Below are 22,905 nucleotides of genomic sequence, written 5' to 3' on the forward strand. Positions count from 1 at the left end.
GCTTGGTAAGGAATAGGAATAGTCTTAGACGGGACCTAGTTAAGGCTTTGTCATGATCTTTGATTTGCGGTAGGATCAGTTAACTCAGTGTCCACTGTGATTGTATTCTTCCCTCTGCTTCCAGCCCTGTCTCTTGGGGTTTAGGCAAAGCTCTGAAGATCCCATGCAGTGAGACTCTGTTGTAGCTTCAGTCCCCAACCGCTGGAGATGGTTTTTTTCAGGCTCTTGAAGCCCTCCTCTTGTGTGATTGAAACATGAAGGGGAAGGCATTCCTTTCAGCATGCTCCCAAGTCCCCTGTCCTGTCGACTCAGCTGATAAGAAGTCACAATCAGAAATTAAACATAAGGCTTCCCCAGGCACAGCAGAGCAATGTCAGGTGCTCACTGGACTAGTACTTGCTTAGCTTTTTGTAATTCACTGATACTCAGTCATTCACCTTTTTTCTCTTAGGTAAATCGTTCTTTGGTGACTTATGACCCTCTGACTGACATCCAGAAAGCAGAGATTAAGTCTCAAGTCCATAAATACCTAAAAGGAGCCATTGATGAAATTGATGTAAGTAGCTTTCTAGTGGAGAAGGAGTTAAATACTGATTCCATCCCATTTTACTCCAAGACAGAAGCAATGAAAATGCCTTCTGAAGAGGCTGTCTTTAACCCCCAAAGCACTACAGAATTATAATTTAATTTTTTTGCGTGTTAAGGACTGTCTCTTCGTTTTCATTCCCTTTTTGCTTTTTTCGAAGCTTGAGGAGACTTTTCACAGAATCACAGAATCATCTAGGTTGGAAAAGACCTTGAAGATCATCTAGTCCAACCATTTTCCTCAGTCCTGAAACACTTTGAATTGGTTTATCTGGAACTTCTTTAAAGAATTAATGGCAAAATTTTGCCCTGCCAATGTCAGACTAAATCTTTGCGAGGTGTGTTGCCAAAATGTGTCCAGTCTCTTAGGGACAGGTTCATTAGGGCAGGGTTTCTCAACTTGAAACTGCCCACTGACTGCAAAACGATTGCGAAAACAAGCAGCAGAAGTCCTGCATACACAAATATTCCTGTGGGGGCAAACAGGAAAGCAAAAAAATGTAAGGAAATGAAAGTCATAAATGCAGAGTCAGAGTTACTGTAAAACTTTCATTGGTTGTGAACAGAAGCCACTGTGACAACAGTGCAGAAGTTGCTGGCAGACTGTTTTCCAAACGGTTAGATAATCCTTTAGATTAAACAAAACACTTGAGACACTCCCTCTCCTTTCACCTAATCGTTATCTTCTCTCAAAGTGCTTGTCTCCTTCCTGCAGCAGGCAGGAGTGGAGCGGAATAAGGGCTTACGTGAAGGTGTTTTGGCCTGCAAAATGTGATGTGGGTGGGTGTGGAGCGGGGAAGGCAGAGGAGGATGAAGGAGTTTCACACAGGGAAGGATGTCATCTGCTCATCATCTCCAAAACACAGATAGCAGCATGGCTCCACTGCACTGATTTGTTACCATGGGTAAGAGGACTAAAGATAGTGCTCTGGCACTTCCAAGTACCCAGCCAGTCCTGGGCAGCAGTGAACAGAGAAGTAGTATCATATTCCACAAGGTCAGCAGATGCCATCTGTGTAATTTTTAAATTTTTTGTAAATAATTAATTACCTTGATGGCTGTGCGCTCCGTGGAACTCACCACAGTCTATCAGATTCCTCTCTCTTTAGAAGTCTCCTCAGAGTGAGCAATGGATCCACCTGCAGCCTGACTCTCAGGGGCAGGGTGAAGGTAACTCTCCTTCAGTGTGGATACCCAGCAAGTGGAAAGCAGAGTCCTCACAGTCTGAAATATTTGAAACAGCACAGCTGACCAGAGCATAGAAATGCTTACCTGTATCTTCACTCTATACATCTCTTCCTCAGATAGTGAACATCAGGCAAGTCCAGGAGGTATTTAAGCAGTTCAAACTGATTGCAAGGTAAGATATCCACGGTTGATGCATTTCACAGTAAGGTTTAGAAATTCCACCAAGCTTTTGTCTGTGATATCACACTCACCATGACATCGGTGAAGAATCGTTATGAAATACGGGGAATAACTTGTAACTGAAAACACAATTCTGGACAAATTCTGCTGGCCTTTGCACACAAAGACTATTGCCTCTAACCTTCCAGTGCTCCTAAGTCATGTGCAAAGGCCCCTGATGGTAAACTTCACTGGTTAAAAAGTCTGCTTGGCAAATACACCATCACTGAGCATAAACTGTGCAGGATCCCTCGTCACGGAGCGTATCTCCCTAGCACAAGGCAAACAGATCAAAAGAAAAATCAGACTCTGTAAGAGGAGATGCTATGAAGTGGTCTCACCACACCAGCATCTAAAAGTCATCAGATTTACTTTTTATTTTAAGAGATCATGTCAAAGGAAGGTCATAAAGCACTTTGGAGGAGCCTGATAAGAAGGCTCCGTGGCTATTTCCAGGGAGGCGCCTGCTGACGTGGGGTGTGGGATGGGAGAACACGTGGAAGAGGTTATTTGAAAATGTCACCAGTGGATGATGAAAGTTGGGTTTTAGGGTGAAGGAGGGAAGGTGAATGGCAGGCTGGAAAAAATCCTAAAAATGAGGACAAGCAGCTTCCGTGTCATGAAATATAAGAGAACAAAGAACAATAAGGGCATTAGGGGCAACCCACCAACCTTTGCAGCAGTGGTCTGGCTGGACAGTAGAGGTTGCTACTCACAAGAGTGACATCAGAATATTGCTGCAGAAAATCTGCCTGCCCTCAAGAACAAGTGTCTGGTATATCATCAGACTGGGCAGTCAGACTTTGCTGGGACCCAAGACCAAAATGGGTTTCATGGTAGAATTTTGCCTGATTGGGCAACTTGGGACTCCTTTTATTGTTCTGAAAGAACAGTCTTTTTTAACTTGCAGATTCTCTAACAATTTTCAGTCTTCTAGAGTGTATTTAAGCCTACTGACGATGCTTTACTCATTCCCTTTCAGTGAAAAAATCACCTCAGTTTGAAAATCACTAGGTTAAAGTAAGGTGATAGAAATGAGCAGAGGTAATATTATTTGTTCTGGACCATTGAAAGTTCATGCTAAGTATTAAAATGGCCATCAAAAAGCTTCCATATCTGAGAGGCCTAAAGGGACATTGTAGAACAAGAAAGGAAGAGGAGAGTGGATAAAGGTTACAATGATTATGGGGAAAAATAGAAGGAGCAAGGTGGGGTGTTTGCGAATGAGATCAGAGGGAAAAGGTAGTTTTCTTTGGAAATCTGGTATTGGCAAGTATCACAGGTTTTGGCGTATGAAATAGTCCTTGAACACAATGCTAAGGGGTTGTTTTCTCCCCCAGTCAACAGGAGCATGAAGTGGAGGCCAGATTACGAAGCAAGTACGCTCTGATAGACAAAAATGACTTTGCTGCTGTTGCTGCTGTTCACAAGGTAATGCCTGGTGCTTGAGCCTGGCCCAGAATCCATCTCAGAATTGGTTCCTTTGCTGCTGAAATGTGAATTGCCTCAAGTTCTCAACTTCTCCCCGTTGAAATCTGAAGCTTAGAAATGTTAATGGAATGAGTGTGTCAAAAAACTTGCACAGAGCAGAGATGCACCAGTTAACAAAGTGGCATTCCTGCTGGTGGAGGACTAGCCCTGTTATCTGAACAGAAGAATTTATTAAATGGAAGTGAAGAAAATATAAACTAGAAGGTGACCTGTCTGTCAATCAGTTGTAGAAGGCAGGGTCAGATCACCTGCCTCTGCTGAGATCTCTCTTAATCCTTATAATTCCCGGAGCAAAGTAAATATATCATATGTAAACCATAAATTCAGATGTTGACTCTATCTTACAGTTCATAATCTGTTTTTCATTACTTATTTCCATCTGCAAAATATTTTCTCTCTGAAGTGGTTATTTCCTTGCCTTGGTTTTACCAGTAAAGTGGATAAAATAATTATGCAGAATCATATACTTGTCCTGTGGCTTCACTGAAGATGCTTTCAATTTTTTGGAAGAAAGGCACAAGGGAAAATGCAAAGTATTTGTATAACAGTGAAGCATGTGGTCTCTAACAGGCCTATTCAAGTCTTTATTTAAAGAAGTGGAAAACAAAACCAAAACCTGATTTAGGTAGATTTTACTGCTTCATGGCCCCTGTTTTATGGTTGAGGTGATATGAAAAATTGTATAAGAAACATAGTTGCCTTACATCTCTTCATTAAATGAAGACTGCTGAGGGTGCTTTTATTTCTGTGACACTAAACCCAAGTTATTGTCCCCCTAAGTGGCTGAAACATTTGGCATATGAATTTGAGGATAATTTAGGCCCCTGTTTTAGTTTTCACTTCATTCTTATAGATGTGTTGGGAGTGCATACAGATTTCTGGATTAGATTGTACAACAGGATGGAGTAGCTGCTGGGCGAGGGCTATATAGCTTTTGTGGCCTGGACAGCTACAGATCTAATGCTTCCTGGTCCATGTTTTATTTTTTCCTGTTCCCAGGCAGGTGTGGTTGTTGCGGATGGCCATTTGGTGCAGGAAGAGAATGGACGGGATTTTGGGACTAGAACTGCTTCTTCTTCATCCAGACATGGTGGGAAGAAGAAATTCAGGAAAAGCAATGAGCAACCCAAGTGAGTTTAGTAGCCAGACACCTCTCCCTTTTCTCTGATAATGTGTCGTGGCAGCGACCACTTCTGTTCAAGGTGTGAAGAAGGCAGAGACGAAGTTGGCTTAGCAGCTGTGTGGAAGTTTTTTGTTTCCTCATAGTGCTGGAAGGGTCTGTGGTGTCCTGATGGCCACCTGCCACACCGTCAGGAGGGTGCCAGGGGGATGTGTGTGGCCGGCAGACACAGCCTGCAGCTTTGGGAGGTGTGGCCGTGTGCCCGGGTGGCCAAGAAAGCCAACGGCATCCTGGCTTGTGTTAGAAATAGTGTGACCAGCAGAAGTAGGGAGGTGACAGTCCCCCTGTGCTCTGCACTGGTGAGGCCACACCTGGAGTGTTGTGTCCAGTTTTGGGCACCTCAGTACGAGAGAGATCTCGAGGGGCTGGAGCGAGGGCAGAGGAGGGCAACGAGGCTGGGGAAGGGCCTGGAGAATAAATCCTGTGAGGAGAGATTGAGGGGACTGGGACTGTTCAGTGTGAGGAGGAGAAGGCTGAGGGGAGACCTCATCACTCTCTACAGCTCCCTGAAAGGACATTGTAGAGAGGTTGGTGCTGGTCTCTTCTCACAGGTCATTAGCGACAGAACAAGAGGGAACGGCTTTAAACTGCAACAGGGGAGGTTCAGACTGGACATGAGGAAAAAATGTTTCACAGAAAGAGTGGTCAGACAGTGGAATAGGCTGCCCAGGGAGGGGGTGGAGTCACCATCCCTGGATGTGTTTAAGGGTTGTTTAGATGAGATGTTGGGGGATGTGGTGTAGGGGAGAACTTTGTAGAGTCGGGCTGAGGGTTGGACTCGATGATCCCAAGGGTCTTTTCCAACCTGAATGATTCTGTGATTCTGTGGGTAGACCTCTCTTATGGGGAAGATTTACTGTGAACAGTTCATCTGTGTGTCTGTTATGGATGAGCCAAGACCATGGAGGGCTGAGCAGGGTGTGAGCTGAGGACACAGAGGGTGGGCAGGCTTTGAGCAGAAGAGCTGGCAGCCAGCAGACACAGGGTTAGCCTGGGATGGGAGAGGTGGAGACTTGAACACGCAGGCAAAGGGAACAGTTCTGTGATGGTGTCAGAAGACGTATTAAACCTGCAGCTCCTCTTTAAAGGGTTAGGCAGAAGGAGACCTGCTAAGTGAAAAGGGAGGAAGGAACAATGGGCAGAGGAGCAGATAAGGAGAAGAGATTTTGAGAGGGAAGGGGGAACCAGTGATTGGTACTGATCCTTCAATTTATAGAAGTGAGGTCCCTGCATTGGCAGCTTCTACAACTACTTCTGTGGCCGAGAACATCCGCTTGGTTCCTCCCTGACGTGTCCCCTAAATCCTTGTGTCAGAGAGGAGGGGAACCACCAAGGCTTTAATATCCACATGACACGGGGGACTCCTCTGTGCAGTTCTTTTTTTTAGGGAGGTGGAAGGAGATTTGGCAAGCACTTTTCTGTATCTCTTTCAAGTCACACTATCCCCTGCAGACGAGGCTGGTGGTGTTTGTGGAGGTGAGCTGAGGGAGAAGAACAGAGACCTGGGCTTGATTTAGATGTGGGGTTAGGTCAGATCCTAGGGGATTCAGTCTGTAGGTTCCTCCGAGGGTTCTCCTGTCTGCAGGTGTGCCTCAATCCAGACAGGGTGGGACTGTTGTCCTTGTGATCCTTCTCAAGAGAGCTAGTCCAGTTTGGGCTGTATTCTGTAGTATTTGCTACACAATTTGCTACACTCCAGGAAGTAAGGATTTGTGAGAACAAGGCTGATCTTAGTCCTTGTCAGTAGATATTTCACTGTAGATTTTGGTAGAAGCTACGTCAGACCGCTAGTTTTTGAATCAGCAGAGCTAGCACCTGCAGTGTGTTTTGGTTCCAGTTTCCTATTATGAAGAAATCAATTAATCTGGTTCATCTTCTTCCCCCTGTCAGGAAGGAAGGAATCTGGACCTCTCTTTCTGGGAGAGATGTGGGTGATTTTTTACCATCAAAAAGTCAGGTAATAAATTCCACCAAGGATCTGGATGTGAGAGAGGGAGCAAGGAACCAGGATACAGCAAATATTGACACAGAGCTCTCAAAGCCAGCTCCCGTGGAGGATTCCCAGCGGCCCAGGTAAGCTTTCCCTTTGCCAGAGGGTTGTTTATACCGGCGTGATTGCATTGTGTTCCCCTTGTACAGCTGCCTGCTTCAAAGGAAAGAGATTTGCAGATCTTCATGACTCAGATGCAGAAATACATTGAAGGACAGCAGTGGTTGTATGGACACCTTGGGTACCAAAGTACCTTGGTGGCAGTCATCTTCTCCGTCTGCTTTGAGCTCTGCTCTGGCCAGTTGCTCTATTAATTGTAAAGTCTCTGAAAATTGCATTACTCTTTACCCTTTGGTTAGTAGTAAAAGTGCAGAGACACCTCAAAACCCCACACAGTCATGAAAATGGGTCAATAGCTGCACAAGATCATGGCAGGAGGTGCCATATCAATATGGAAGAGTGGAGAATGGCCAAAAATGCAGCAATGTGCCAGTCATCTTGTGACAAGAATTTAGCACGGGAGGGCAGCGCTGAATTGCATTTCATTCTGGGTGGGGTAAAAAATGCTAAGGGTACTGAGACGAAGAAGTCTTTGCAGGAGGATGTGCTCAACAGCATGAGGCTGTTCGACTCAGAGGAGCTCAGCCAGGACCCCACACAAACCAGTCTGGACACCATTTCTCCCATCACCAGCCATCTTTTCTCGCTGAGAGCTCTCCAGCTACAAGCAATGCAGCTCTGAAGCATTATGAGCACCTCCGCTGCCTGTGCTGTGGGTGACCAGTCCTTGCTTGTTCGTGCCTCTCAGGGAGAGCATCGCCGTGAAGCTGTCCCAGGAGAATTTACTCCTGAAGCACCTTAACATGTTATCATGTTCCTCCGTGCCCTCTGCATGCGTTTTACTATTCTTCTAAATGTCCTGTGGCTGGCAGGGAAGGCTGCTGCTGCAGCTGCAAAAGGCACAAGCCAGAGTGCTTAAAGTAGCTCGGTAGCTGGCTGTCAGAGCTGTAGCTGTGGCACTCTGCCCAGCGGCCGTTGTTTACAGTGCTTTGCCAGCAGTTTGGCACGGAAAGCAGCTTCACGCAGCCTTTGAGGAGTTTGAAAATGCCCTTAAGAGTTCAACCAGGGGAAGGCAGTACTCTGAGTTTTGCTTTGACTGGTCTGGACTGGGGAATGTAGAGACCTGTAGCTACCTTCTGCTCACCAAGACAAACCTTATGCAGCACGGAGCAGCGTCTGTGGGAGTGTGACGTTCACCTGAGGGACTCTCCTTTTGCCCAGCCTGGTTTGTGTTGAAGTAAGAGCTGGTGTTCATGGGGGCACATTTGCATCAAAGCCATTTCATAGAAAAATCAGGATTGACACATGCCACTTTGAATTCAGTCTTTCTAAATAGGCAAGACTTAAAAGCCACGGGCAGCAGCGCTGTAGAGCCAGCCAACACACGCAGCTATGGGGTTTGGTTGGCAGAGGCCACTGGTCTGTGCTGGGAATCCAGTGAGGAAAGAGCAAAGGCGTTTCTGTTTAACAATAGGGAGGAACAGTATTCATTTTTTCTGAAAATTCAGACTATTAAAGGTCCACTTTCCAGGGAAAACTGACTTCTGAGGCATCTCCTGAGGAATGTAAATAACTCTTTCTGCTGGGAGAGGTACTGGGGGAAAGAGGGTACGAAGGTTGGCACAGAGACGGTACCAGGGTGCAGCTTGCACAGCGAGATCCTCAAAAGGCCCTTTGAGATGCCATCAGCTACGGCTGCTCCCATGCACTGTGTCATGCTGCAGGGCAGAACAAACCGACCTCCCCATGTCTGGGTGTGTTTGCTTTGAATTCTGTTGCAGCTCCCCTCCATCCAAGCCAGTGGCATTTGAGCAGTTTAAGGAGGAGTGCGGAAGTGAGATCAGCCGCATCTTTAAAGAGAACAAAAGCATCCTCCTTGCCAGGAAGAAGAGAAGCAGTGCAGTAGCGCAGAGGATCAACTTCATCAAGCGGGAGATGGAAGGCATCCAGAAGGCTCTGGAGGCTCAGAAGCAGGAGCGGTGGCAGGAGGGTAAGTCGCTGTGGCCAGCAAGAATCTGACAGAAGAGAGGAGCTGCTGGTTTCAAAGCAGTTCTGGTGACCTTTCAAAGCACTAGACCACCACTGCTGCTTGCCAGGGCAGCGGGGTAGGCCGGGTTTTATGCCCTAGCTCTGCGGCTGCACTTGTGTTTTGCCACCTGAGTCCTCCACCTGAGTCCTCCGCACTTCAGCCTCCTTGAAACATGCTACTCAGGCTTTACGCTGGTGAGGTGAGCTGCAGTCTGGCTGACTCCTCGCCCCACGCTGTGATGGATTCGGCAGCGTACTGCTGACAGATGCAGGTCAGAAATCATGAGTGGCAGGCTTGCCCTTACTGTGACATCTCCTGCATCTCCTACAGCTTGATCTAGATTAGAGTCTGGTTTATGCAAGTCAGAATCCCAAACTGCAAGGTACTAGAGGAAAAAAATGGGGTAAGTGCCTTCCTACTTTGTTGTGGCAAGATGATTTTTAGGTGGAATATGCCTGGATGAGACTAGGAAGTGTGGCAGGTTTCGTGCTCCCTGCAGCAGGGCTCCCAAGAGTTGGTGCTGTTGCATTCTGCAGAGGAGTGGAGAAGAAACAAACGCCTCTGGGCGAGGAGAGGAGTCTGAAACAAATGGCTTTAAGAGCAGAGTGGTCTAGAGTGCTCTGCGTGTGAGGGCAAGGAAGTAGCAGTGGTGTTCCTTGCATGCAGGGAGGACCGCAAAGTCTGTGAAACTACAGCCTTAACTATTGCCAGGTAATTAGCGGGAAATAACAGGGAATGAGAGAGAATGATCAGCAGCAAGCAGGCCCTGACTGGTGAGTGAAGGCCAGAGTCAGGCCCAGAGTGCATGATGCTCTACTGGTTTCCATTTCTCTTTCTGTAGAGAGACTTTAATGACCACCCCATAGGGTCTGATCCTGAAGATGCAAAGCTTGTTTGGCTAAACGATGAGCAAATCAGCTTGAATCCGTACGGAAGTGAGGCTCTGTCTCCAGGGACTCATTGCTTCTTTTTATGATAACATCTGTCCACCGGCGGGTTATTGTGGGTGCTGGAAACCACAGGAACAAAATGCTTTGAGGGAAACCAAGAACACGAGATGTTTATCACAGGGAAGTAGCACTGGCTGAACTGTCCCCAAAGGGCTGACCAGCCCTTTGTCTCAACCCCCCTGACCGTGGCTGCCCAGGGAGTTTTCCAGTAGGAGCCATAAAAGCCCGAAGCGATACCCCGCAGCAGGCTGTCATGTGGGTGTCTTTCTGCAGAGCCTGGTCCCTCCTCTTCATCTGCACATGTCCCAGTTGTGGGGGGACCGATGTCTGAGCAGGTTCAGGAGTTCAGCAGTGATTTCTGCCCCACACCACTCCAACACTGTATTTGCAGAAAGCCTGTCTAAGGAAATGTCAGTTGTGTGGTTAACCTCAGTATAACTGGGTAACTACTGTGTGGTTCAAAGTATAATGACTGTTCTTTGTCCCTCTCCACCCTCATGAGAAACCTTCGTTTCCCTTTCTTACCCTCCAGGAGAGTATGTTGATGAGAAAGGACAGATCATAATTGATGAGAAGGAGTTTTCACTCATCATGAAGCTGAAAGACCTGAAGGAAGAATACAGGTCTGGTTATGCTGAGCTGCAGGACCTGAAGGCAGAAATCCAGTACTGCCAGCGTCTGGTGAACCAGTGCCGGAACAAACTCATTGCAGGTACTGGCTCTGAACAGCCCCCAGTTCAGCTGGGCTGCTCGACAGCAGCTCAGCACTGAAGCACTTCACAGACGTGTCGTGAAAAATAAGCCAAGTCCATCATCCTCAGTCCTTTTTCCTGTTGCCTTCCAGGCTTCTTTTTTATTGATGATTGGGGGTGGTTTTTGACATTCCACTGAATTGCTGCAGATTCTTTCTCACAGATAATGACATACTGCTCCTTGGTCACACCACTAGATGGAATGCTGTGGGTCAGAGCCTTTCACAATGAAGCTGACAATAATCACAGACTGCTAGAATGGTTTGGGTTGGGAGGGACCTTAAAGATCACCCAGTCCCACCCCCCTGCCCCGGGCAGGGACACCTTCCACTAGCCCAGGTTGCCCAAAGCCCCGTCCAACCTGGCCTTGAACCCTTCCAGGGAGGGGGCAGCCACAGCTGCTCTGGGCAACCTGTGCCAGGGCCTCACCACCCTCACAGGGAAGAATTTCTTCCTTATATCTAGTCTGAATCTACCCTCTTTCAGTTTAAAACTGTTACCCCTCATCCTATCCATACACTCCTCGATCAAGAGTCCCTGCCCAGCTTTCCTGTAGCCCCTTTAAGTACTGGAATGCTCCCACTGATGGCCCTGGCTCTTACCCTTGATTTAATTTCATAGAAATGGTGGCTAAGGACCTGCACTGGGCCAGGACTTTGACTCTGGTTTGCAGATGTCTCCTCTGCACCCCTGTGAGATTCACGTTCCAGTGCTGCAGCACGGGTGCCTTGGCAGGAAGCAGAGCTGGGTCATTTTAGTGTGTTCTTCACCAGCACCACCCTCGTGGTGATGAGTCACACCTCTGCTCAGGGTGATCCATGCAAATCCGTGGTGTGCTCTGCTGCAGGCTGCTTGGTTTGAGACGGTGTTAACGGGAGCACAGTCCTGCTGTATCCCCTGATTTGTCCCATACGATGGAAGACAGTAGGTGTACGAATGCCCGAGCCCCGAGCGTTTGGATGCTGTGCACATGGCAACACTTCATTTTTTTTACAGGCTTGCCAGAGCACAACTTGTATCCATCAGTGCATCCCACGCTGAAAGAAATGCATGGCTTGTTCCAGGAGACAGGACCAAATCATCATTTTGCAGAAACTTTGCCACTAGTTTGCATTGATTGGATCTGGGTTTGGCATTTTTTGGGTGCTCCAGATGTTTGCTGTTTGTTTAAACATCCAGGCATGGACTCACTCAATATCCGTGTCATCCCAGAGTTGAGGAGGTCATTTCAGCTAAAATTGGGGTAAAAAGTCAGTGGTGTTGCATCATGCCCAGCCTGCCCAGCGTGAGCAGGGCTCTTTGTTTAACCTTGTTTGTCCTTCGTGGCTCCCCCAACAGAAAGCAGCTCGGTTCCTGGGGTCCCTCCTGGGCAGCACAGCCTACTTCAGGGGCTCCCTGGGAAACGTGCCAGAGGAACAGAGCAGAGCACAACCCCTCCGCAGCGGGTGGCTGGGAAATGCCCAGTATTAATCCAGGCAGAATTCCTGCAGCTCCGCAGCACCTGCTGGGTGTTATCACAGGCTATTACAGGATGGAAAGCTGTGCTGCTTTAGCATTTGGAATTGAAATCTGACCCCCAAGTGTGCTGAGCACCCGAAATGGCTAGTTCCAGGCTGGTGGCTGCGTGTCCCCAGCACGCAGGGGCAGTGCCATCTCGTGGCCAGCCACCTCTTGGGCTGCACAAGCCCAGGGGACTGTCCCCAGGGCCAGCCGCCGTGGCCCAGCCACCTCCCAGCGCCAGCAGCCATGCCGGCTGACAGCCCTGTCCTTTTTAACTAACTTTTCTAATAGTTTGAAACTCAGGAGCGTGGAGTTCTGAGGTCCTGTCTGAGAGTTGAAGAGCACCGAGGGCCCCTTTGATCCACGGGCAGGGAGCCAGAAGCAATCCAGCCTTGTCTCCTGGGTCATTACAGCCCTGTTTATTGCCCCCTGCTTTGCTTTGCAGAGTTTGAGATCTGGTACAACGAGTCCTTCCTTATCCCCGAGGATGCGCGGGAAGCTCTGAAGCCCGGTGGCAATATCAGACCTGGAATGATTCCCATAAACAGAGTCATGTGCCTGGTGAGTTGTTCTGGCAGCTCTGCTTATTCTCCTTGAGAGCCACACGTGGCACGGTAATGCCTGTGGGAGGAGGAGGGCACGGCAGCTCTGCTCCTTTCTCTAAGCAGAGTGGCTGGCATTAAAATGCTATCTGCCGTGGTGCAGAGAGCAACTATCTGGAGATACATCTTGTTTTCACGTTAGCTTTACCGTTAAGAGGCTAAAATAGGACAGAGTGATTGAAGCACTGTCATCTGCTGACTCTCAGTAATCAGGCAAACTGCCCAGAGGTGCGAGGGGTAGTTGGGAGGCTTGTTCCCAGCCTGTAGGATCTGCAATGTTTACAGCTGAACTATTGTGTTTCGTGTTGTGGCAGTTGGTACTTAGCCAGCCCTCTGTTTAGAAACCACCCCTTTGGGGTACCCAGGGTCTTTTGTCATTCCTGACAAAGCACATTTCTCATTGACCAGACTTCTTTGCATTATTCTCCTCTGAAGTCATTCCAGGTTTTGCCCTTCGTTGTTAAATGTCAGACTCCAAACCTCCTCCCTGTTCGACAGGAACACGGTAGCAGTCCTGCTCACTCCGACAGCCAAGGGGGGAGACCCCACCCTGGCTGGGAGGGAGCAGCAACCCTTTGTTTGCAGGTGTGTGTGCCCCCTTTCCAGCCAGCGTGTAGTGGGGGACAGCATGGCTTTAGCTCTTTAGAAGGAAAACAGACAGGGAACTCTTTTTGTCTCCAGGTGTCTGATTATTTTGACTGTAAAGCTCAGTGAAGCATTTCCTTTACTCCCTTCTCAAAAGACGTGTGAAGAGTTTTAAAGCTGATCAGGCAGCTTCTTCCCATCCTACTGAATTATTTCCCTTGAGGGTACGAGTAACAAACATGATGTGAGGGGGGAAAAAAAAAAAAAAAAGTAGTGAGTTTAGTTTTGAACAGAATGTTGTGATCTACCAGACTCTGGAAGATTTCAGATACAGGTGCAGACCTGTACAGGAAAGAGCAGAAAAACCCCAACCCAAACCCCTTTGGATAAAGCCTGATGAGCTCAACAGGAAAACCCTGACTGCCTGCACGGGTCCAGGATGTCACTCTTTGGGGAAAAGAGGAAATCCATCACTAGTCACTTTTACTAACTCAAGTTACTCAGTATATTCATAGAAACTCCCTTAATGGTTGCCAGCCCTGGATTTCTTGTCATGACACCAATCAGAAGCCCAGAGATGAATGAAGCATGCCCTTCAGCAGCGCTTGGCAGCTGTCAGGTTGTTGATGTTAGAGGCAGAAATCTTCAGGTGGAGGGTAAAGTGGCCCTGCTCACGTTGCTCAGTGCTGGTTTCTCCCCTTGATCCCTTTACTGGGCAGTTCACTGCAGCTTCCCAGTGAGTGTCACTGGTCATGCTGAGGCCCATACCAGTCTGGGAGGCAACCACCTCATTTTTCTCTGGAGGTTTGCTTCCTACTTAGAACTATTTTCCCTGTTCCAGACCGGCTCTTCGTTTACTGTTCTAACCCATTTCTCCAGGGTGTGCATCTTTTACTCTTGGCTTGATTTGGTTTGGCCACCTGAATTCCCACCAGAATTTCACTGTCACCTTCTCCAGGCTACTCACGAACCACCGCAGAAGGTGACCTAAGAATCTGCTGGAGCTATTCTCAAATCCAGCATGAAAACGTTATATACAAACTGATATCTTAAAAAATTATATTTCATTCAACCCATGTTCCTCTTCAGTGCGCTCCTGCCTTCCAGACGGTTCCCTGGAGAAGTGTGAGCATGGACATCAGCAGGCTGGGCTCAGGGGGGACCACGCTTAAGCTCAGACTTCCTTCACGCTGTGAGATTACCTTGCAGCGGAAAGGAGACTGGGCTGTGGGTAGTTAAGGCAGAGCGTGGCTGTGAGAAGGCAGCTGAGGAAACTCCTTTGAGGCTTTCACTTGCAGATGGATGTTGCTAAAAGCCCTGCCCCAGTCTGCTCACCTAAGGTGTGGGAAGGGAGGACCTCTCCCTTCGGAGAGCTTCTTCAATCGGTTGAGCTCTGTGTCTCCAGATGTGTGTTTTTCACACGGAGCGGGGTCTGTCTGTCTGCTGGCAGGAGGAAGACGAGCAGGACAGGTTTGAGCGGATGCAGGAGACAACGCTGCCAGCCTGCCCAGCTTCCGTCTCGTTCTACAGGGCGAAAACGAAGACGGATCAAAAGGTAATCTCAGCTGGGCCCCGTTCCACGTACCCCTGCCGACGCGCGCTGGGAGAGCGAATTTCGGCCGTAGCCTTTTGAAAGATGCTGGTTTGGTTCTGTAGCACAACTCTTTGAAATGTTTTTTGTCTCTGGCTGATGTAAAGACCCCACCCTGTGCTGGTCTGCTACAAAACAATCTCGGTGCTTCTCACTTCTAGTTCCTTCCTGGCAAAGGCTCACCATAAGACACCACTGAGGCCCTGAGCTTAGCAGGACTTCAAAAAGATCGGGTGTTTATGAGTAACAGGGCTGCACAACTACAGCAGTAGTTTTAAGGAAAACATCTCAAAACCAGCTCTTCAGTGCTCGGGAGGAGAATTTCCCAGGGCTCCTCGTGCTGCCCTCCTCGGGATCTGCCACAATGCTGGTGCGATGGGGCTCATTTGGGCAGTTTTTTCCAGCACCACTTGGGCAGGTGGTGGTTTTTTTTTGTCAGGAAAAAAAAGCTTTTACAGGTGAGAATTCTGCTCTGAAAACTAAGTTCACATTAATGATTCTTTTTGGTTTTTCGTTGCCAGCACACGTACACCAGAACCATGTCATCCCTGGAGAAAATGCGCAAGAAACCTGGGCTCATCACAGCTGCTGGGAAGAATAAACCCCTGTCGTTTCTGCATGTCATGTAGCAGATTCGGGCTCAGCCTGGAACCCAGCCCTCAATAACCAACGTCACCTCAGAAAGCACCTTGTGTTCATGTCCACAACAGATTTATCAAAAATAAACAGTAGGAAAAAAAAAAACCCCACCCAACTTTTGCGCAGCTAGAGTGACAGTTATTGGTAATCAAAGCTGCTGCTTGGACAGGAAGCAAGCCAGGGAGTTCCAACAGCAACGCTTGGTTTTTGGAGCGTCTCTGGAAAACGCAGCGTTGTGACCGAGAGGCGGTTGTGGGCAACCTGGGCTGCTTCTGCCTCCCTCCTTCCCGGTGCCGGGGGCAACAGCCTTCTGGGCTTGTTCTTGCCCAAGTGTCAAGACACATCTTTGCTAGTTTGATGCTCTCAGGGTGGATCCTGAGAAGCCAAGTCTAGGTGAGAGCGAGTCCTCCCGTGGACGGAGCGTTTGCCCTCCTGGAGAGAGGAAGGGGCTGGAGAGGCGCCCGCAGCAGAGGAGCGTTTCCACCACCACCAGTTGATGGCTGGCAGCCTCCCCACCCCAGCGCAGCCGCAGCAGGGCAGCGTTTGCCCGCTGCTGTCCGGGAAGGTGATTCAGATCCAGAGTGATATCCCGGTGCCCAGCAACTGGGAAGCTCCAGAGGATACCGCGCTGCTTCGCCAGGCGCTGGTATCTTCACCCGCTGAGCGGAGCGTGCTGAAGGCCTGCTGGAAGTCCTCCTCCTCCTCTTCCTCCCCTAGCACCAGCAGAGGTGGGAGGCTGACTCCAGCTTGGCACACGCCAGCGAAGTTTGTACACCACACATCCAGCCAAGAGGGTCCCATCTCCTGCTTAAAGGAGCTCTGGCGCCCGGCTCCTCCTCGGGGTTTCCGCTTCTCATCCCTGCAAGGAATAAAAGTGTCATCCACGATTTTTATGTCTGCTACACATTTCGGGTGGTCCTCGACGTTTGCCCTCTGCTGCTGCAGCCAGCGGGTGCTGCTCGCTGGAGCGGCGAACGCACAGGGTCTGGCCTGAGTTCAGAGCCACCAGGAGTCGCTTCTTTTTCCCCCCAGGAGGTCAGGGAGCCCCAAAAGCTTTGAAATTATTTGGGGAGTTGGAAGAATCATGCTGTAAGCCCCAAAACGCAGCACCTGTGATCTGCGGCCACCAGCTGAAGCCTGGCAAATCACAGGGATTACTGGAAAACCCGCTGGCACAGCACTGGGGTTACTGGAAAACCCGCTGGCATTTGGCTGGAGCTTTACGGGGCGACGCTGGCTGGGCCTCACTGAGCGATGAGATGGGGGACAAACAGCCCCCGCTGCCAAAACTGGCACCAGCCACGGCAGGAGCATCCTGGGTCGGAGGTTTTCCACGTGCCGTGCCCATTTACACTGGGAAATTAATTAGCCCGAGCTGTTCGGTTTGGTTTAATTTGTTGCAGCTCACTCATATTACCAGCACCTGCTCCCCGGAAGTGCTGTGGATAACAGCCTAGAAATCACCTTTTCTTTGTAATTATCCATTTTCAAAGGCTTATAAACCTGCTGGGAATTCAACCCAGGCTGAACTTCCCAAGAAAACACTTCCACGTGCACCGAGCTCAGCCTTCCCTCGACCTTCTCCTCCATCCACCCCACCTTTGCTTCCCCCTCGTGCTTCTGCGTGGGTGCTGCTCGGTGCCACCCACCCCATCCTCACGGAGCCCTGCACCGTTGCTGCTCACGCCGTGGTCCCAAATCTGGACAAGAAATCTCAAATTTTGGATGCCGCAAATGTAGTTTTGAGGCTCGCGCAGGAGCGGAAAGGTCCTACCGCACCCCGAAAGCAGGCAGGTATCCTGGGGTGCTCCGGCAGCGCCTCACTGGAGGAGCTCTTCCCGGGGTTTGGGAAGTTGGGGAAATAAAATGACCTGTGAAAAGACGAGAGAGGTTTTTTAGTGATTTTGTGGCATTTCTCTCTGAAATGTGGCCTGAGGGCCGGCAGGGCCTGGGGAGCTCAGTGCTCTCCTTAGAGCGGGGGACTGGGGTGGGCCCGGGGGGTGATCCCAGGGGTTGTCCTGGGGTGCCAGTGACCTGGGAGTGATCCTGGGGTGCCGGTGATCCCAAGGGTGCTGATGTCCGGGGCTGAGGGTGATCCTGGGGTGCCGGTGATCCCTGAGGTGTTGGCGTCCTGTGCTGCCCAGGGGTGTCAGTGACCCCGGGGGTGATTGGGGAGTGCCGGTGATCCCAGGGGTGATCCCGGGAGAGATCCTGGGGTGCCAGTGGCCTGGGAGTGATCCCAGGGTGCCGGTGATCCCTGGGGTGTTGGCGTCCTGTGCTGCCCAGGGGTGTCAGTGACTCCGGGGGTGATCTGGGAGCGCCGGTGATCCCAGGGGTGATCCTGGGGGTGATCTGGGAGCGCCGGTGATCGCGGGGGTGCTGATGTCCGGGGCTGAGGGTGATCCCGGGGTGCCGGCAATCCCTGAGGTGTTGGCGTCCTGTGCTGCCCAGGGGTGTCAGTGACCCCGGGGGTGATCCCGGGGGTGATGTGGGAGCGCCGGTGACCCCGGGGGCGCTGAGGGTGATCCTGGGGTGGGGGTGCGGGAGGTCCCAGGGGTGCTGTCGATCCCAGATGCCTGGGGCGCCGGTGTCCCGGGGGCGACCTCGGAGTGCCGCGGGTGGTCCCTCGGTTGGTGCCGGTGATCCCGGTGCGGTCCCAGCGATCCCGGGCAGCTCCCGGCGGGGCCGCGGCCGCTGCCGGTGCGGTCGCGGTGAGATCCCGGCCTGTCCCCGGCGGTGGCGGTGCCGCTGCCCGCCCGGGGGGAGCGGAGCGGCGGCGGCGGCGGCGCGGCGGCGCGGCGGGGAGGAGCCGGGCGGCCGGGGCGGACTCGGCGGCGGGCGGCGGGCAGGGCAGGGCAGGGCACGGCGCGGATGGCGGGGCCCCGCCGGCGGCCGCTGCAGCGCGGGGCCCGGCGGAGGATGTGAGGCGGCGGCGGCGGAGCCGAGCCCCCGCCGGGCTCGGAGGGCGGAGAGGGGCCTCCCCCGCGGCGCGGCCCGGCCCTGCCCGCCCCAGGGGCCGCGCCTGCCCCCGACAGCGCCCGCCCGACCATGGGGGACTTCTACGACCCGGAGCACCCCACCCCGGAGTAAGCGCGGGCCGCGCCGCGGCGGCCGCCCCCGCCGCTCCCCACCCCCGCCGCGGCCTGAGGCCTTGCCGGCCCCGGCCGAGCGGCGCCGCGCCGGGCCGCCCCGCGGGGAGCCGCCGGGGCCGGGGGGGTGCGGGGGGGAGCCGGGCCGAGGCGCTGCCGCCGCTGCCGCTTCCCTCCTGCCCTCCCCCGGGCGCGGCGGGCGGGCCGGCGGGGTAGGCCGCGCATCCCCGGCCTTGCGTGAGCGTCGCGGCCGGGCGCCGGCGGGCGGCGGCGGCGGCGGAGGGGGGGGGGGGGGGGGGGGCGGTGGCGGAGAGCGGAGCGGCGGGCGCAGCCGGCGGCCGGGGGTGGCGGGGCCGCCCCTGCTCTGCCCTCCCGGCCCTGCCCCGGGCAGAGCGGCGGGGCCCGGGCCCCCGGCCCGGCGGGGAGTGCGGACGTGTCCCGGCCTCCCCGCGGGGCCATTTTTCCGCACCTTTTTTATTATTATTATTATTAATTATTATTAATTTCCTTTCTCCTGATGTGTGGAGGAGTCACCGACTCCTGTCTTTATTTTTGCTCCTTGAATCCTCCTCGCAGCAGCCCCCGGCCGGCCCCTGCCCTGACCCCATTTTCTGACAGGAGGAAGGAGCCAGGCCAAGTGGGGGGAGAGCGGCCTAATGGCCGGTGAACTCCGCTTCTCCTCTGCGCTGGGGATTTTCCCAACACCCCCCCGACACCACACCGGGGCCGCCGGCTTTAGCGCTTCTTCTGTGCAGGCCATTCAGTTCTGCTGGGAGCGGTGGGGTGTCTCCCCCCCCCCCCCAGCCTCCTTTTCTTGTTGATTCTGAACGCTATTTTTACATTTTTAGACTTCCTTCACGAAGGACTCGGGTGCTTCCTAAACTTTGGCTGTGGGGTGGAAGGAGGCAGACACCCGGCGTGTAGCACACCTCTGTGCAATGCTTGGAGCGGAGGCAAAGCTAAAAATGGCGTGTTTTGAGCAAGGACGACAGAGCAAACCTTTTTGAGCAAATGCTACGAGTTCTGTCTGTGCCCACCTGGAGCAGCTGAGGATCTGTTTCGACTGAAACGATGCCCGTGGCCGAGCCTTCTAAAATTAGTGAGAGACGGAGGATTTCATTTTGAATCCAGGCTGTGTTTTGCTAGACCCGACTCCTGACTTTCTCCCAGGACGGGATAGCCTGGAGCAAACGCTGCACCTGATTTACGTGAGCTTAACCCTGGTGGGGAGCGATGGTCCCGTCCTGAGCGACCCTCAATCAACTCTACTATCCGTCCAAAAAGTTTTAGCCTAATTGAGATATTTTATCTTTTTAGTTTAAGAGTGTGAGCGAGCCTGTCCTGGGAGGCAGCGGTGGCATTTGGTGTCAAACCAAGTGTCACACCGAGCTGGATGGTTAAAAGTGTTATATCACACTGCTGCTTGTTGTCTAAAAAAGTCTTGAGTGTCACAAAGCTGGGCTGCTTAAAAAAGCCAGAGTGGTTTCTCTTAACAACTTTTTGAAAGAAATACTAATTTATTGGTTTGACTTTAGGGTTTTCTTGGGGTGTGCGTTCTGGTTTGGGACTCTGAAGGCTGTCAGGAAGCGTTCAGGTGTTTCTAGGAGCCGTGTTTCCCCGCGTCTGCCTTGAAGCTCGGTGTTTCGCTGCGCCTCTGAGTTGCGTTTGCCGCTTCGTTAATGGCGTGTCTTATCGAGGACGCGCTCGTCCCAGTGCGTGGGCTTTTAGCTTGAGAAGAGGATTATTTGCAGTAGCTCAGCGATGGTTTTCTTCGGAGGTGGGGGGTACTCCGTGGTTCGCTCCTCGCTCTCGAATGTCACGATATTAGGAATGCGTCACACGGCACGTTCTGGGAACCGGTTGGGTATTTCCAAATCACGGTTGGCCGCCGCGGTGGAGAGCGCAATTAAAAACAAACCCTGATGGCTGGTGGGATGTTTGCTGGAGATGGTGGCTTCCCCTCGTCCTGTACCTGCGGGGGGGTGTGATGAAGAAGGATGTGCATGGCTTGTTTTTCGGAGGAATTGATTTTGTAGCTCACAGCGTTGGAGTTGTACTGCTGTGAGATGTGGGGGCTTGGAAAGCGTTGGTCGGAGCTTGGTAAATCAACAGGCTCAGCCTTATTTTCCATGGAAATTATTCACAGAATGGTTTGGGTTGGAAGGGACCTTTAAAAGGTCATCCAGTCCAACCCGTGGGCAGGGACGTCTTCCACTAGATGAGGTTGCTCAAAGTCCTGTCCCGCTTGACCTTGAACCCTTCCAAGGACGGGGCATCGTTGTTGCTGAGATGGAGCTCCACGCAGGCTGTAGCGGTGGGGTATTGAGTTGGGGAGCTGAACTACAGGCAACTTGAGTACGTGCTGGTGGCGTTTACCACATTTTTCCGATTAGCAAGGAAACTCTGGCTGACGTGAGCCTGGTTGGTCGCTCTCTGCGTCCCACTTGGCAGTCAGAGCTCAGGTTCTTGAGAACTTCAGCGTCCAGCAAAACCAGCTTGCCTCGCCTCTTTGGGTGCTAAAATTGTGGCCAGCTTGAGGCCCTGAGCTCGGAGCCGCTGCCAAGCTCCACGCAAGGTCTGCAGCTCCTCCATGGAGCTGCCCGACAACAACCTGGACCTACTTGTTGGATGTTTGTGTTGTAGGCTGCGAGCAGAAGAAACTTTATCTCTTCTCACTAGAGCTGCAGCGACGCAGCTGATACAGCCAAACCTGGGGCAAGCGAGCGCTTCCTTCGAGAAGACACCGAGATCATCCCTGGCCGCTGGAGGGCGGAGGACCCTCTCAGACAAGTGACACCTTGGTGGGGTCGTTCCACGGGGCGAGATGGATCGGGTTGGGATTCCCGGGGATATCCTCAGCTGGTGTCTCGCGTTATGGTGGAAACTGCAGGTGCTGCGGCAGGTTCCCTTGCACGCCCTGTGGCTGAAATGTATTTATCCGCTTGTTCTTCTGCGCTTTGCTGCAGGTAGACCTCCCCAGCTTGAATTTAGCTCCATTTTGGGGGAAGATGGTCTTTTTACCATGCCGTATCTCCACCAGACCGGTGACGCTGGTGGGCCTTGGTGGTGCACGTGGGGGCTTTGGTGGGGCCGGGGTTTAGGTCCGGTGCATTTGAACACCCCATTGACTTTGTTAATGTGCCTTGATACGGATTCAAACAGGGTAAAACTTCAGGTTTTTGGTTGTGGTTATTACCGTGGGGTTTTTTTTAAGGTGCACTGCAGCTGTAGAGACTCGTGGGCCATTCGGTGTTTGTGTCGCTTTGGGACTTGATTATTTTTTGCTTGCTGTAGGCATCTGGATTCTGTTTTCTGCTTTTCTCTAGGGCAAACGACTGGTAACATTGGTGCCCTTGGCACAATGCAGAAGCTCCTGACAAATGTGCTGTGTTTAAAAGCCCAAATTCAGATCCTGGAGTATATGCTAATCCATCAGGGAGGTGCTAATGGAAGGGAAGGGCTTGGTTTTACACCTGCATTTCCCTTTGAACATTCCTCCCCTCTATTAAGGACTCTAATGATGGTCCCACAGCGTGTGAAATCAAGAGTAGTAAGGGAAAAACTTGGCTCTCCTTGCCTGAGTGTACCTGAGGGTTTTTCAGCTCTGTGCTTAAGCCTTAATGTCTCTGAAAAGTCAGTTTATTTAAAGAAAACTCTCTTTATACACCCAAATTTGTTTCGGTCATGGGAGGAGGCCTTCACCTGCTCGCCTGGCCAGCCAGTAAGTTATCAGACAAATTTCTCACTTTGGTTTATTATTTTTGATGTCATTGTAGGAGAATTCCCAGCTGGACCCGAACTTTGTGACGCTGGTTGCTTGCAGCGGAGCCAGATTAAATGAGGTCGTTTATCTCCCGGTTGGGTATCTCTAGGAAGGAGATGTGGATGCTGTGCGGCATTGCCTGTTCTGCTCTTCTCTTGCCTTTTTCCTGCTCCATCCACACTGCGTTTTTGGTACTGTTGCCCAGTTCTCTTAAGAACGAAGCCTGAGGTTTGTAGCTTTGCTCTTGGTGAAGTCTTATTCTCTCTGGTTTTTGGTGCCAAACTTTGGGTCTTACCATTGTTGGGGTTTGAAGGAGGAGGACTTCTTGGCTTGTCCTTCTGCCCTGGATTCTTGTGCAGCTTCCACACACTCCTCCTCTTCCATCTGCTTGCGGTCCAGCGGCGTGCAGCAAGGGCAGGGTAGATCTGCAGTGTTTAGCTTGAGGGGGAATTAAAGGGAGGGGAAAAAAAAAAAAAAAAGTCCTCATTTTGGCTTTGAACAGTTGAGGTCCCTGTGGTTTCTGCCAGCTGAGACGCCTATAAATAGGAAAATGGTGCATTTTTCCAGGAGCTGGCTGTGTGTGAGCATGCTGGGAATGCTTTTCTCCTTTGGTTTTCCACGTTTTAGGTCTGTGGATCGGTGGTGCTCCTCTATGGTGGAGTCGTTAAAGATGGAATGATGTGTGTGAGTGG

General features: G+C 51.5%; 2 protein-coding genes across 6 annotated transcripts in view; both read left to right on the top strand.

Moving 5' to 3' along the window:
- KIF9 (kinesin family member 9) overlaps positions 1 to 17,246 on the top strand; it is a 29,544-nt gene extending 12,298 nt beyond the window's left edge. For 4 of the 5 annotated variants that reach the window (XM_074844954.1, XM_074844973.1, XM_074844981.1 and 1 more), the window contains 10 exons: positions 452 to 556; positions 1,890 to 1,945; positions 3,333 to 3,423; positions 4,483 to 4,613; positions 6,554 to 6,736; positions 8,495 to 8,703; positions 10,225 to 10,404; positions 12,390 to 12,505; positions 14,582 to 14,686; positions 15,244 to 17,246. In XM_074844954.1, coding sequence (XP_074701055.1) covers positions 452 to 556; positions 1,890 to 1,945; positions 3,333 to 3,423; positions 4,483 to 4,613; positions 6,554 to 6,736; positions 8,495 to 8,703; positions 10,225 to 10,404; positions 12,390 to 12,505; positions 14,582 to 14,686; positions 15,244 to 15,351 — 1,284 coding nt within the window. In that variant the 3' untranslated portion in view covers positions 15,352 to 17,246. Of the gene's footprint in view, positions 1 to 451; positions 557 to 1,694; positions 1,867 to 1,889; positions 1,946 to 3,332; positions 3,424 to 4,482; positions 4,614 to 6,553; positions 6,737 to 8,494; positions 8,704 to 10,224; positions 10,405 to 12,389; positions 12,506 to 14,581; positions 14,687 to 15,243 lie in introns of those variants that run through there. The other variant, XM_074844987.1, reaches the window with a different exon arrangement.
- Positions 17,247 to 18,198: 952 nt separating this feature from the next.
- Positions 18,199 to 22,905, top strand: part of SETD2 (SET domain containing 2, histone lysine methyltransferase) — a 69,684-nt gene continuing 64,977 nt past the window's right edge. Inside the window, exon 1 of the mRNA XM_074844940.1 lies at positions 18,199 to 18,447. Coding sequence (XP_074701041.1) covers positions 18,410 to 18,447 — 38 coding nt within the window. The 5' untranslated portion in view covers positions 18,199 to 18,409. The remainder of the gene's footprint in view (positions 18,448 to 22,905) is intronic.

The sequence above is a fragment of the Strix aluco genome, chromosome 1 (genome assembly GCF_031877795.1).
Source record: "Strix aluco isolate bStrAlu1 chromosome 1, bStrAlu1.hap1, whole genome shotgun sequence".
In the NCBI taxonomy this organism is placed as follows: domain Eukaryota; kingdom Metazoa; phylum Chordata; class Aves; order Strigiformes; family Strigidae; genus Strix; species Strix aluco.